The 14,937-nt window shown below is 51.9% G+C and overlaps 1 protein-coding gene across 1 annotated transcript; it reads right to left on the bottom strand.

Annotated features, from left to right (window-relative positions):
- Nucleotides 1-7,932: 7,932 nt before the first annotated feature.
- On the bottom strand, nt 7,933-8,993 carry Rap1 (Ras-related protein Rap1; the record flags this gene model as incomplete). Its single annotated transcript, XM_032019458.1, has 8 exons — nt 7,933-8,120; nt 8,174-8,431; nt 8,481-8,509; nt 8,560-8,582; nt 8,637-8,716; nt 8,783-8,809; nt 8,866-8,897; nt 8,962-8,993. The coding sequence occupies 8 exons, from the start codon at nt 8,991-8,993 to the stop codon at nt 7,933-7,935; spliced, it is 669 nt and encodes a 222-aa protein (XP_031892523.1).
- Between the last annotated feature and the right edge of the window lie 5,944 nt (nt 8,994-14,937).

The following is a 14,937-nucleotide window of genomic DNA, read 5'->3' as shown; positions in this document are numbered from 1 at the left end:
GCGGAGCATTGGATAGGGGTCGTCCTTCGAAAGGTGAGTACGGTAGGTATATGGTAGGGTTGAGCTTGAGCTGTGCTGGGTCTTGCGCTGACGAGGTGAGGTCCGGACGTCATGATTCGAAGGTATAAAGATGGCATGTTGGAGCTTGATGTTACAATCTTCAGGAATGTCATTGCCACATGCGTCTTCGTTCAACCAGTGCTGGTCAATTCCTGGACGCTCGTCCAAAGACTTTGCTGTGATCTCGCGCAGCGGACGGGGGCTTTGGCCGGCCATGTCGGTCGTGATTCATCGTCTTCTATGTCCTAGTGTTAGGCATGAATACACCCCGACGGATATCTCGAGGTCCTGCAGGAATTGTCGTACAAGAGGCCAAAAACTCTGAGGAGCTGTTCACGATACCGGAACGGTTGTCTTTGGTCACGTCAGTGAGAAGCCGACCCGAGGATTTGTTCGTTCTGGGAGAAGAAGTCGCATTAGCATTAGAACGTCTAATATAGCACCGGTCACATCGGGTCGGGACTTTTCAGCATGAGGCTTGGTCTACGCATGGTGCTGGTGTAACTTATAAGACATCAGTAACCCATGACGTTTCTGCCCGCAATGATCGTTCTTGGTGGCTTTCGCCTCTTGAATGTGCCATGGTGGTTTAATTTGCTCCATCGGGTTGGCCTTGGCAAGGTCGATGGCAATTCCCCTTCTCCATTGGTGACACCGCATGGTTCAGAGTATTGGTGAGAAATAAGATGAGAATAGCGAAGACGAAAACTGGCAACGATGGGTATTTCAAGAATGGGCTGAGATACAGATGCGATGCAAGCGCTTCAAGAACAGAACCGGCGTGGCTTCTCATGTACATTCATCAATGATGCCCTGCTGCAAAGCATCAGGCGGACCAGATTGTGATCAAAGATGAGAGCGCAGCGACCTGGATCTTGCTTTAAATCAAATCATGAGGCGGGGCAGCTGAGGTTACGTGGGGCGGGTAGACCATGCAGGCAGGGCCGCAATCTCTATGGAGAGACTGCATAGTCCACGCTGTGAGTCAATGAATTCTATATAAACAGGCTGACCTGCCGTCTCTAGACTAAAGTTGGGAAGGACAGAAGTCATACGCTGGTGCTCGTCTGTACCTCAATGATCCATCGGCCTCTATACTGCTCGATCTTGATACTCCACAGTGATGGCTGCACGATGGAAGCATGATCCAACTTCAAAATCTTGCTGGCGATCCCTTTCGTGTTATGCTGAGATATTATGGGCGTATTCAGGACGTGCCAGGCGCCAGAGGGAGGACCCGGACGGCGGCGACGTGTATTCTGCAACGACGTGGAAGCGCCACAGGGTTGGACGTTGCCAGCGAAATACGACTTGTAGTAGGTAAAAAAGATTTCTCGACACCAGAAACTCTTGGGGCCGTTTCGTGGTTGCATTGTATGAGGAGCTCTGGCGGAAGAACGATATGCGGAGGGTCTTGTACGTTCCCCAGCGCCGCAAGTGCTCGGTGTGGGATCAGCAGTGAGAGCAACATGGCTATAAAGTGAGCCGAGATTCTGAATTGATTGAGTATGCGGACGCAAATCGTCATCTCCTTCCTCATTATTGTTCTGTTTGAGGGAATGGGGCCTGAAGGCTGTATGGCATTACACTCATGGGTGCCATTTGGATAGCACCTCGGGGTGGGTGCCCACGGTTCACGACTCCTGTGAATTTCCCCAGAATACATCCACCACGGTGACAACTAGCGTCTAGGATGCGCATCTCGAAGCGTCGGAGAAGTGGTCCATTACGGTTCATCATCTGAGCAGAATGCCTGGCAGATTGATGCTGTTGGCTAGAACAAAACAAAGGCAAAGCCCGAACGTCAGATTGTCTGTGAGGACCCAATAACGTGATGTTGGCTAGGGTATTACATGAAATTCATCGTCGTCCCAAAGCTAGAAAAATGGACTGACGTTGGCCGCTGTGCGTGTCGCTCTCGGGCTTGAGATGGATCGATCAGACCTACAGCCCGGGTTGCCAGCTGAGCAAATTTGTTCGAAACTCTTGGTGAACATGTAATTGAATTTTTATATAAACATGTAATAATTGCTCCTGTTACCATACTGAGCGACAAGAGAAATACACCCAGTTCAACGCGAGGTGTCTGTGACAAGCAGTTAATTGTGCGGCCCCCTGCATCAATGATCTTCGACATATGCCAGTCTCAGCGAAGCTCCTGGAAGACGACATTCATTTCGTTGTCCACACCTCTCTTATTAGTATTTAGGATCTTGTTGATGAATAAAATGAGCAGCTTGCGCGTGAAATGCGTCAGTCCCTTAGGGACTTGAAGCTGCATTGCTTTCACACCCTCAGTAAATAACCAACACAGGCAAGAATCTATAAACTCTTGCCTTAAGATGGTATAATTAGTTCATTCTGCACTGATATAAACATCTCACTCTTGTATTCTCTGCAGGCTGGGTTCGTATTATGGAGCCACCTCGACGAGCTGAACCATATGGACTATAAAAGCCATACTTTCAACATGCCAGCGATGAAGCAGAAATGGTCGCGTCTCTATTCATGAAGACGAACTCTCTGGGCCGATACTGGACAGTTTATAATGAGAGAATTTGGACAGCTCAGCACAGGTTCATGTACATCTCTCTCCTCAGGAATTCTCTTAACTTCATTCACAGACGACAGATGACAAAATGCGGTTATTTCAGAAAAAACGGATCTCATTTCGCAGTCCTCGAGAAACTTTTGAAACTACGCTGCAGAGCTCGAAGAAGAATGACCAATAGACTTTCGCGGCATTTCTAGTACTAAAAGCCCGTCCATGGATGTTTTCGAAGTTCTTTATACAAATTTAGGACAGCGCTTCATATTATGTTGGTCTCCCAGACTTCAACCTATATATATACTACTAATGTGCTGAAGCAAATGGTCCCCCAGTCAATTCCACCATCCGACTACTTTCAGGACTTGCTGCAATTCATCCTTAGCATGGCTTCTTCCTCGATAGCAATCAACACCTGCAACGCGTGTCAACGGGCCTCTTCACGGACACCAGCCGCTGCCGCTGTCCATCTCGCTCGAGCTGCACGTATACTGCCACAGCAGGTCGTTGAAACTGTGCAAGATAGATTGGCAACTCAAAGACAAGATAAGATACACCACTGGCTAAATAATAACAGTCGAACATTCTTTTAGAAAGACAAAGTTCAGGAATCTAGACGCCAGCCTTTCTTTTGGTCGGTAGTAGACGCTGATGCGCAGGCCTCAGCTAGGCAAACTCAGCAGTATCAAGTCATATTGTGCGAAAGAGACCAGTGATTATGCGTTGTGGTATGGGCGTTGTAGGTAGGAAGGTGTCATAGCACGAGACCTCTTAACCGTATGCTCATCAGCACCCGTCGTACTTTGAATTTAGATAAAGAACCGCCGGTATCATCCATATGTGTCGGCTTCGTTGGTTCATACCTGGTTTATCACGAGTGCGGAGTCCTGGCACGTTTGAAGTAAGCATATGACATCGCCTCAGCTACCTCACTAGAAAGATACTATAAAGACGTCAGTAATTGTCCCGCCAAAGAAATTGCCGAGTATCCGGCCTGATTGCGGCTTCTCTCCGAAGAGACCGAGTCTATAGGTCGCATACCACGTCTCTTAATAGTGAGAAGTTCCCCTTCCCATGGTCGTCTTGACGCTACGGTTCTGGCCATCCGCGGTCTCGCCTTTGTCACGCTGACATCTCATGCAAATTGCGCTTCCAACTGCGTCTTCTCTTGGTTGATAAGCGGGGTTTCTCTGTATGTTGGCTCTGCAATGAAGGTGATGCTCTTCAGCATTCTGCGAGACCATTCGAAGGAGCTGCAACAGCTTTGATGGCCCTCATGGTGGTATCGGATGTTAAATACGGTCTCAAAAAACGCTTACTGATACGTATAATTCCAAAATTGGAGAGATATCGGTGGACAGTGACGTGACCGCTATGACTCAAGGCCAGAGGCCGACGTTGTGTTTTCCAAAAGCCCCTGCCTTCATCCAAATTCTTTGAGTGTGGTTCTTGAACTGAACCTCATCGAGAGACTTTCGATGCGGTCTTCATCTTTGCTCAAACAGGATTCTTCTCTGGCAAGTGCCCGTAGTTAAATAGGATGCGTCGAATACCATCTCATCGCGGCACCTTCATGTCCAACCCCGCCAGAGCACGCAGCCAGCCTTATTTAATCGCAGACGGTACCTTGACAAAACCTTGAATTGTCCAAAATAATACACTGTCCAGGCTCGCAGTCCAGCACTCTTCAGGTTCTTGCTTGCGGCAGATATCCAGACTTCATCGCCCATGCTTGATGGCTTGGTCTCGCCAATCGACCTTTGTGACGATTGTGCTCGTGGTGTATTCATCATGACCAATACACGGGCAAGAGAGATGAAGCAGCTGTCTTTCGAATTTCACTCGTGACAGTTGAAATGTCTTCCCAACATGATGAAGTCAACAAGTTGCAGACAGCCAAGTCACTCGACCCGCCCTACGTTCATTCTTGTTGCTGTCTGCTCCAACATTATGTACGCTTGAGTTTGACTTATATACACATTCTGGTAGATTTTCCCTTCAAACAAAATGTTCTCACACCTTTCTCAAGACTAAGAGTTGCATAAAAAGGATGGCTGTTGGTGTTAATCGTCGCAAGCCACACCAACCCAATACGCAAACCCTTTTGTCCACGGCTTCCGAAGTCAGAGCAAGTGCCATTCGATGGCGGTCTGGGATATTAGACTGAGATGTACGCGTCGCATACAGATTCATCTATGAAGGGCCAACAAATAGTCCAAGAAGGCAATTTTCGTCCTTGTCCGGCGCTGATGGTATCAACAACCGGTGGGGCGAGAGTCCAAAGACGTGCCCATCGCGTTCTACCGTAGGTAGTGTTACGTTGTCCTTCACACCCACTTGGTAGCAAATCCCTGAGTTTTATGTAAAACGCTGAATAGGGCTGTATTCACAAAATGTCTCCGCCGAATTGTTTGGGAAACGTCGATCTCTCGTGATTCGGTTTTACACATATCGCTTCAACAACGACTCGACCACGTATTCTAACGCATCCTCGGCAAGCTTAAAGGGCCAATGTCGTTGCGCTTCTCGAAAATCTATCATCCAAACCAAATCCAGTCGGATGTCGTCCCGGCTGCAATAAGTCCAATTTGATGCATGTGGCAATGGTTTGCACCATCGCAACTAGCCAGCTTGAACGTCGACGTCGCCGTCCACCATACCTCAATCACAAGCTTCCCATCTCGCTGCGATCGGTTGCATTGTGGATACAACCTGGAATAGTCAACGAACAGAGAAGCCCGAGGAAAAGAGAATCCAATAATTCCCGAGGCGAGCCAGCTCGCCACCTCTTCACACAGTTCACAGTGCTATCACCGCGGCTAGGTTTCCTAAGATTGGAGGACATGACAACTTGAGCCGAGCTTTTCGAGGAACTTCAGGTACTTCAACGCCGACTTGTTATCGCCAGAATTTTGTTCCCGTCTCTCATTGTCATGTCCTGAACTACAGACAGAGTAAGATTCCCAGTCGCTTCGCCTCGATGTGCCTCGGACATGTCAAGACTTCGGTCTCACGCAGCATATAACCCGCCCTAAAACCAATGTGTTGACTCTTCCTAACCGACAACAAATACGGATCGCATCCTTGCAGTCTATTATCCCAGCAAAATGTGAGAACTCTAATCTTCTCTTCGACTCGAAACACACAAAAACATTAAGCCTGCCATACCAACCAGGCTCCTTCTCAAACCAGCCCCGAATACCCTCGAAACCAAGCGGGACGATACTGACGAACGGTGACTCATGGTCCAGCAAACTTACCACATTCGTGGATCGTGCCAGAACATGGCATAACTGCATTCTTGACAACCGCCACCAAACGATCAACGATCAACCTGGACTAAATGTGCACACTGCTTGCCATCTCGACGCAAATAACGATTTTGCATCATCTGCGCCCCTTTATATTTGCCCAAACAAATGGCTACGGAAGATGACATGAGAAGCGTATGACGCATTCCCGGCGACTGTGGTCTCACTCTCTTCCAAATGCCCCTCGTCTCGGCCCGTGCCGTCTGTCACGAGCCCGGCCTCGCCATGCGTATCTCCCAATAGCGTAGCAATAGATAGGTAGCAGAGCCTACGCACATATGAGGAAGAATCCAGCTCTTCAAACTTACTCTCACCGAAGCCAATTTGTCTGCTTCGCGATGTATGCTGCACGATGGCCAGTCAAGCAGACGTAGTTGCAAGTCCATGCACTCAACTCTCATGAGAAACGCAAACTCCACAACGTCACTAGGCCACTCACTATCATGCACTCTTGCCAGCTGATTCACTTGGGATACCCAAAGGCCAACAGCAGCTTCACTAATAATCGAGACTCGCAGACATCCTACCCTCCGCTCTATCAGACCAAAGTTCCCCAGAGGCATCATCACGTACCACAGAGATTGAGCAGTGCGGTCATCTGCATTCACTACGGCCTCAGTTCCAATTCGCGCGGCTCCCACGCATCAGCACACCTTTATAGAACTCGATATCCGCATCGATCCATCTCGTTGATGTTCTTTCCCTTTGCATTAGAGCCCCTCACCTCAGTCTACGATCCAACGACCAACGACATCCCCATCCCTAACCTGCCCGTCCACCCAGCGTCCTAACCTCCCAATTGGCATCTTGGCTTTCATGCAGTGTAACAGGAACCCAAATACAGAAGGTGTGCATGTCAGACAACACGATTCTGCATCGAGACGCGCCGTGTTGTGGGGGAGGCGAACGGCCCATGTGGGATAAAGAAACGTCGAAAGGCTGTCAGATCAGCATCGAGGAACAAAAAGTAGGGCGCATCATGGGGATATGCCGGAATCTGGCCAGGCCCAGGGCCCTTCGGCGATCGATACGCTAGTTACCCCATGCGTCCATCTCCTCCGGGCCACCGCTCGGCTCCGAGATGATGTGATGTCCGGAGCGTCGTCACATTTTGCGATCCACAACACCCAGCTAGGGTTGCATCAGTCACATGCCTCCTCGGTATAACAGTCAAGCCCACGCTTTTCGTAGTCTACACCTTGAATGAGGCCTGGAATGCCATCAATTGCTCTCGCACTCGGCAGGTCGACAGAGACCTCCGAGGGCTGTGGCCGGCAACAGCTGCCGGCCTCACTACCTCTCTGTAGGACAAAATGTATCCGGCGCAAAACCAATGTTTCCCCCCAACGCCCAGCCGCGAGCTGTGTACCAATTGGAATCTGTTTTTGTTTGTTCTTGAAACTCCCAGTTCCCCCAGTGTTTTGTTTTGTCTCTGTCCCTAGGTATGATGATGAAGAAGCAGAATAAGAAAAAGGAAAAGAAGTGAGGTATGTGGATACTGGTTCTTTGTCCAAAATTCGTGCCATCATGAAAGAATAAGAAACTTGCAAATGCGAAGCACCAGAAATGAAAACGACAAGTGGTAAAAGTATCGCCTGCGCTCTGGATCTGGATCTGGAATCTTGCTGCTGCAATGCTTGGAAAGGAAAAGCCCCGCCTCCAATGCCGTCGCTTGGATGAAGTCAATGGACGTGTAGAAATGAAGTCGTTAAGCGTACAAAAGGCCGTGTCGAAATCTGAAGTGAAATAGTTGAATGTAACAGGAATGGGTGCAAGGTGTGTTGTTTCAAATCGAGGGCTCTCGCGCGCAAATAAAAGTCGCCGTGATAAGCGAGTGTTTTCTGACGCCAAAAAATAGAAAAGCAATGCCTCGGGTTCACCGTGGTGAAGCTGCTGCGCTCCGTGATGCATCAAAGTGACATGGATAAGCAGTCTGGCGCGCTAGATGCCCCGCTGGAAAGATGGCCGTTGATCGGGCCTAGAAGGCGTCGGTTCGGATAAGGCGGCACTCGTTTAAAGGATGACACATCGGTGGCCATCTGCGCGTCTCCGTCTGCGATTCTTCCGCTTGGCGAAGCCCATGATGCCGGCGTTTTTCTCATTCTCGTGGTCGTCCTCGTCGTGGATGGCCTGAGCCTGGATCTTCTCGTCTTTCAGGAGCAGCTGGCGACATATGTCGATGAAGACGGCGTCAACGTTTGCTGAGAAATGGTCAGCAGTCTTCCAGTCGACACATTGTGGGACAGTGACGTACTCCTTGTTCTAGCACTCGTCTCATAGTATGGGGCATCCCACATTTGAGAGCAGGCAAAAGCTCTTTGTCTGGGTACTGATCGCTGCTCCTCCAAGTCGGCCTTGTTGCCGACAATAACAATAGGCACGTTGTCGTCGTCTTTGATGCGCGTGATTTCCTCTCGAAGCATCTCAATCTCATTCATTGACGAGGATGATGTGATGCTGAAGACCAAGATGAATCCTTGACCGGATTTCATGTACAAATCTCTCATGGCCACTGCTCTCATGTTAGATTAGACATATGGTAAGATGGAAGACTGGCTCACCAAACTGTTCTGTTCCTGCAGTGTCAAGGCTGCGGGCATTGTCAGATGCTGCTGTCTCATGACGCATAGTGCTACTCACATTTCCAAGACAACCTGCCGTCCCTGCGTTTGACCGAGTCAGTGATTCGTTGAGCCTAAAATGACATGGCGACTCACATCAACCTGGAGCTGTGTCCGGTAGGTGTCCTCAATGGTAGGATCATAGCTCTCAATCCACTCATTGTGGACGAATTGGGCTGCGAGGAATTGTCAGCATCAAACTCTGACCAGGAATGCCAGCTGAATGAAGTGTGGATGCTCACCTGTTAAACAACTCTTGCCAACACCTCCTTCAAAAAGGGTCAGAGAGGAGCACGTGACGAATGTTTTCTTGGCATAAACTTACCGGCGCCCAAAACAACGACATGAAGCTCGCGACTGGATGGGATGATTAGTTTGCATTCCCCACGAGAGGAGAGCTCGAAAGGGATCAATCACATACCATGATTGATAGTGTCTATTGTGGCGTGACATGTTTGCTGGTTGAGACTGCTTTTTTTGCAGCGGTGCGGGTTGGGTAAGTCTATTTGTGGTAGAAGTGCGTTGGATCAAACAGTCGAGATTTGGGCAAGTGAGTGAAGTCGCCGGTTGGTGATGCTTTTACAGCAGGTCGGCCTCGGTTGAGAAAGGACCACCAGGCTGGTATCCTTCGCAAAATGGCAATTGGCGCGTCATGCGGCAAGGCGGTCGCAAAGGTTAAATAGATTGGCGGGGAAAAGTTGCAAGAGCGAGAGGCTGGCGGAGTATTGATGAGGTCCGAAAGGGAAGCCGGTGACGAATTGGCGGCAGCGAGTGGAAATGCCGTGCAAATCTCTCTAAATCGGGGGAGAGCGATTTACGATTTGCAGACCACAGCAGCGGGCAGCAATAGGAGATGCAACAAGGTACCCGAAGTGGACGAGGGAGGATGGCGGGGGGGCCCGAATGCAATTGTAGTTGAAGCGCAGAGGGTCGAGGTTTGAAGGACGGGGGCTCGGGTCAGGGAGTTCTGGGTCTGGCCCGTCCGAATTGATTGGAAGAGTGGGGAACGAAGGAGGGGGGTGTTAGCCTGGGATATGGGAAGGGGGGTTGACGGGGAACGGGGGACGAGCAAAATGCAGATGCAAATGCAGATGCACGGGGGGGACAAGAACAGGTGCAAGGTGCAAGGTGCAAGGTGCAAGGTGCAGCGCAGCAGCAAGCTGGGTGGAAGGAAGCCAAAAAAGAATAATGGAAGATGGGGGCGGCCAAGCAGCGGCAACACCACCACCACCGTATCTAGGTAGGTAGGTAGGTAGGCAAGCAGCTCAGGATGGTGAGTAGCGTGAAGAGAGAGGAAAAGACGGAAGAGGAGGAGGAAGAGACCGAGGGTCAAGATGAGGAAGACAGGAGGCAGAAAAGAGAGATCGAATCCAAGTTCGCGGCAAGGCTCTCTCTCTCTCTTTTTCTGTGCCCAATGGAAGTTGGCTAAGGCAGCGCGCGGTAGGTCCGTTGGTACAGTGCAGCAGGAAGAGGCGAGTTTGGCTTGTCCACCCGTCGTCTGGTCTGCAAGGGCCTCTCGTAAGGTAGGTAGGTACCTGAAGCAGGTACCAGGTAGGCAGGGGACGCTAGGTCAATGTCGGGGTCGAGTGAATAGGCGAGGCGAGGTGCCCTGTGGTGAGTGAGGGTGAGCTGTTGAAGTTGAGACGTTGATGGCGGTAGCCAGAGTGCCTGGCGGTAGCAGGTAGAGGTTAATGTAGCGGCTGCCCGGTGAGGTTACCGCAGGTGAGAGACTTTGCCGCAGCAGGTTGCCTTGGATGTGGTGCGTGCCGCTGCTGGGCGGGCTGTCAGCTCAAGCATGAGGTGGAAAGGTACCTAAGTTAAGGCACCCACCTTGCGGGCCTGAACGGGTACGTACTGGGTCTGCCCCAGGTCGTGGTCCAAGTACACTACACTACTACTGTGTAGGTAGGTATGTGTAAGGTGACGGGAGGCGGAGGGGCGTGTGAGAGAGAGGCAAAATATTCGCCGACCAGGCTGAACGGTCAGGATAATGCAAAAGATAAACCCAGCTGAAGGAAGGATTTGGGAGGGTGGGGGCGTCACGAGCAGAAGTCAGGTAGCAGAAGCAGGGAGGTGAGTGATTGTCAAATGCAGTCGTCACTTCTGTCTTGCTGTAAGGTAATCGGACCTGGTTGTGCTTTTTCTTCTTGTGCTTGCAGTGCTGCAGTGCGGTGCAGCGTCGCCAATGGGGACGACGGTGTGTCCATGTAAGTAACTGGTGATCCCGGAGAAAGCCAGCAAGTGATGCGTTGGTTGGTTGGCTGGTACTGTGGCTGTCGTCCTGGAGGCCCGGGACAAGACAGGACGATTGAGGTTGATCTGATCCGATACCTTACTTGAGGTCAGCTAAGGTTATTTCCGCTTGCCGGCTGCCGGGCTCGACTGCATTGGCTGACCGAAATAGACACTGTAGGAAAAAGCAAAAGCAACAGATAGCAGGCCAGGCGGAGGGGGGAGGAGGAAGAGAGAAAGTAAAGGTAAAACGATCAAGTGATGAAGTCAGCAGCAACACGGAGAAGAAAGAAAGCTCAATGCCAATGCCGGAGCGCCAGGATTCAGGCTCTGGACAGGCAAGGCGAGCCGGAGGGATGAAGCAAAAGGCATCGAGTTGATTGATGGCAGAGCATGTGTTGATGGTTGCACGCATTACAAGACACAACCGCCAGGTGACATACCGCAACAAGGGCCAAGGCAAGGAAGGGCTGTTCCGTTTGGTGGAAGGAGCCCAAAGAACAAACGACTCGTCAGGGCTGAGAGGCGAGAGGCGACGTGTGGCGGCAACAGATGGCGAGGGGCGGGTGCGGGTGCGGTGCGATGCACGCGATGCACGCGATATACGCAGTCTCTATGTAGGTACGCGTAGGTGACGGGATGGGATGCGATGTGATGCGATGTGGGTGATGTGACTGGCGGGCGACGACGGGTGACAGGCCGAGGGATTGGACGAAGAGACGAGAAGAGAAAATGCTTATTGCTGACGACGGACGAGATGGAGACGAGACTACGCAGTACATGAGACGAGGAAGCGACGGCGGGAGGGGCATGTAAGAATCCCCGGGCGGTCCACGGTCCACGGTCCACGGATGCCTGGTCCGTACCTTGCCCGATGGATACAGATGCGCTCTAGGTACAGAGTAAGGTATCCGTACCTCACAAAGCAAACCCAAGGCACAGTGTCCGCCGGAGAAGGCGGATGATGAGACGATGCGATGAGAGAATCATCAGAAGCAGGAGGCGACCAGGAGTGGAAAGGTGTCTCGCAGCTTGGATGCTGGACTGTCTCGAAATAACGGAGAGGCTGACGCTACTGTCGGACGCTTGCGCGGTAGGTCCAACGTCGTCAATGGCCCCAAGCTATTTGGGGCAGCGGGCTATGTCGTGTGCACAAAGGAACAACGTGAGATTTGGGGATTGGCGGTTTGCGAAGACGGCGGCGGTGTTTGAGAGTGAGGTGGTTCCCCGTTTCTGCCGTTGCATGGTGCGCCTACCCTACCATAAGGTAGGTATGGTGAGGTGGTGATGTGGTCCCGTCGTTGGTGCGTGGTGTCGATGTTGATCCGGGGGTCCATCTCCACGCTTCTTTCCTTCCTTCTTTCCCAAAATGGCATGCTGTTCTCGCTATATGTCCGATAGTTGAGCCAAGATGCAGTGATATCTCCCCGATGGACAGGTTGGGTTCCAATTGGCCAGTTAAGGTGGCCTAGTGTATGTGCAGTAATACCCTGGCATCTCGTCACTGGCGAGTGTCGTTTGACCGGGCGAGTCTCATGCCGCTTAGACGGGGTTTTGGTGTCTTTGGGGCAGGTCCAACGGATGAGGTGCTCTGCACTCCGGCCTGGGCGGTGCCGTCGCTTTCGGCCGCGACGGTCAATGGCCAGAGAAGGCAAGCCGCAAGAACCGCTGGATGAGTCTGAGGTGGAATCTATGGATGCCCTGAGGAGGAGAGGAGTAGAGGAGTTGTCGAACGGCGCGGCGCGTCTTCTCCTCTTCCAGCGAGTCAGGCTGCCGTCTACCCAGAGACCCAGAGAGCTGCGACGCACGAGCACCGCTCCTGCATGGCCGGTGGACCAGCTCCAGCGGTGCTCAACCGTCCCATGTGGTAAGGTGCCTCCGGCCAAGGGGACGGTGGGCTCACGAGTGAGTTGGTTGACCTCTCATGTGTTGGGGTGCTGGCTCTCGAGCCTTTTGACAGGAGAGAAAGTGGAGTTCAGGTCGCAGTGGATGCCGACGAGTTGTGTTTTAGCGCCCTCCTGGTGTTTCTGTTTCTCAGTCTTTCCTGGCTTTTTTTTTTTTTTTTTTTTTTTTTTTTAATGGCTCCGCGTGTGGCAGCTGCAGGTGCAAGTGCAGGTGCAGGGCAGAATGGACAGGGCAGGAGAGACAGGACAGGGCAGGAGCGGCGATGGGACGGTGGACAGTGGACAGTGGACCCCAACGACTGCCTCACCTCGTGGTTCGTCCCGGTGGCTTCCAGCCATTGAAAGCCCTTGCCGCGGCAGGCCACGCTGCCCCCCAGTCTTCCAGTTCTTTTCCATGCCGTCCCATCGGCCATTTTCCTCTCGTGCAACCTACCTACCTACCCAAGCTGCACTTTCGTCCGTAAGGTAAGAGGTAGAGACCAAAGCCGTGTATTCCGTTGCAAGCTATTTCCCGGCGAAGATACTCGAGGTCGATGCAGAGTGCGCCTGCCCTGCGTCATTGACCAAGTGGGGAGCTCTCTCCTTCCTGCAATCAACGCCTCCCGTCAAATCGTGCCTACCCTAGGTACCTAGGCGATTGATTACATTACGGATCCATATACCTTCCATAGGTAGACACATTCGCTCCTTCTTCAGTCTCTGACTTGACACTCGGCCGAGGACACAGCATCCCGGCTGCTCTTTCCCACTAGCCCTTGAATCTTATCTAAGGCAAGGTAGCTATCGGCACATGGCAGGGAAAGTCTCCACTCCACGACACTCCTCTCCACCTTCTTCCTGTCCGCTGCCCGCATCACCTACGCACTCGGGGTAGTCCAACCACTGGCAAGAGCATGACTGACTCCCTCTGAATGCAGCTTCCAGCATCTCCGTATCAGAGTTTCCATCCTGCGTCTACCAAACATTTTAGCTCGCATTTTCTCCTGCTTCCTGCATCCCTTTCCCAGGGACTAAATGCACAGCCGCACTCCAGCCAATGCACCTTGGATGCAGATGCAGGGCCAATGCACAGGGAATCGGCCATGCATTCGTACCTTACCTAAGGCCTTGCTACCTGTTCCTCCTTCTCCGTCTCCGTCTCCTCCACCACCGCCTCGCAGCCGACAATGCAACAACTCGCGCTCCTTTCTTCCCCGAGCTCTAAACCTTAAGGTACCTATCTACCTTACCTGAGGTAGCTAGGTAAGGATGGAAGCCACCGACAGCAGACGGGACTGACCAAGGCGCTGCAGCTATTCCATCCTGCGAGTCTGCGAGATGCTCTGATCCACATGCACCACCGTATCCCAACACAGCCTGTCCATGCCAGCCCGGGGCATGCTTCCATGCACTTCATCGACCAAAGTCACCTTGGACACTGCCGAACACGCACGCGCTCTATGAGGGGTTAAACTGGCTACCGACTCTTCAACTTCATCGACATTTCCCGATCCGGTCACAACCTTCAACAGGAACCACCGAAGAATCGACCGCGACCCGTCTCCCACTTCCTGGACCCCAGTCCCTCAGACGTTGTCAACCACTTCATGACTTGCCAAGAGGTCCACCCCTATCAACCACAAATCCTTCGTCTACACTCAATCAATTGTCAGAATCATCACCGCGGATACCCGTATATCCACGAAGAACCCGCAACCGAACCAAATTTGTCGCGGACACTCGGAGCCGAAGACTAAGACACGTACGTCACTGTCCGCCTGTCACTTTCAACCTCTACCAAGTAGGGAGCTTGCAAAGACTCGCAAATTTCCGGATAGACGAGGGTCAGCCGCCTCCCGCCTTATCCCCGGGGAGCAATCGGCCAGTCCAGAGCAAACCAACAAGCCAAGACTATGAACTCGCCGTTAATTCGCCAATCGCAACTCGTCATTTTCTGCCTCCAACCCGCGCTCGTCATGAAAATTTTCTCTCCTTCCCAAATAGCCTGATATCAACATCTCAACAACAGGCTCCCTTGCGCCTTACAACTGTGAACCGACTGGTGGGATTCCGGGGTCCCCAGAATGCTAGCCGCAGATGCGACTGCAGTCTTCTCGCTTCTCGCTTCTCGCAAAGTCCACTCCCTTCAACTTTCTGTCACATCACTACGGCCCGATACCGAGGCCATGACGACTGCGACACTCCATTCCTCGGCCTGGGCGTCCTTTCTAGGCAAGATCCTAACTTCAACCCTCCTATCACCATCACCATGACGTTGCAAG

The sequence above is a fragment of the Colletotrichum fructicola genome (genome assembly GCF_000319635.2).
Source record: "Colletotrichum fructicola Nara gc5 chromosome Unknown KSG_Nara_v1_contig06, whole genome shotgun sequence".
Taxonomy (NCBI): domain Eukaryota; kingdom Fungi; phylum Ascomycota; class Sordariomycetes; order Glomerellales; family Glomerellaceae; genus Colletotrichum; species Colletotrichum fructicola.
This window is presented reverse-complemented; position numbering and strand designations above follow the sequence as displayed.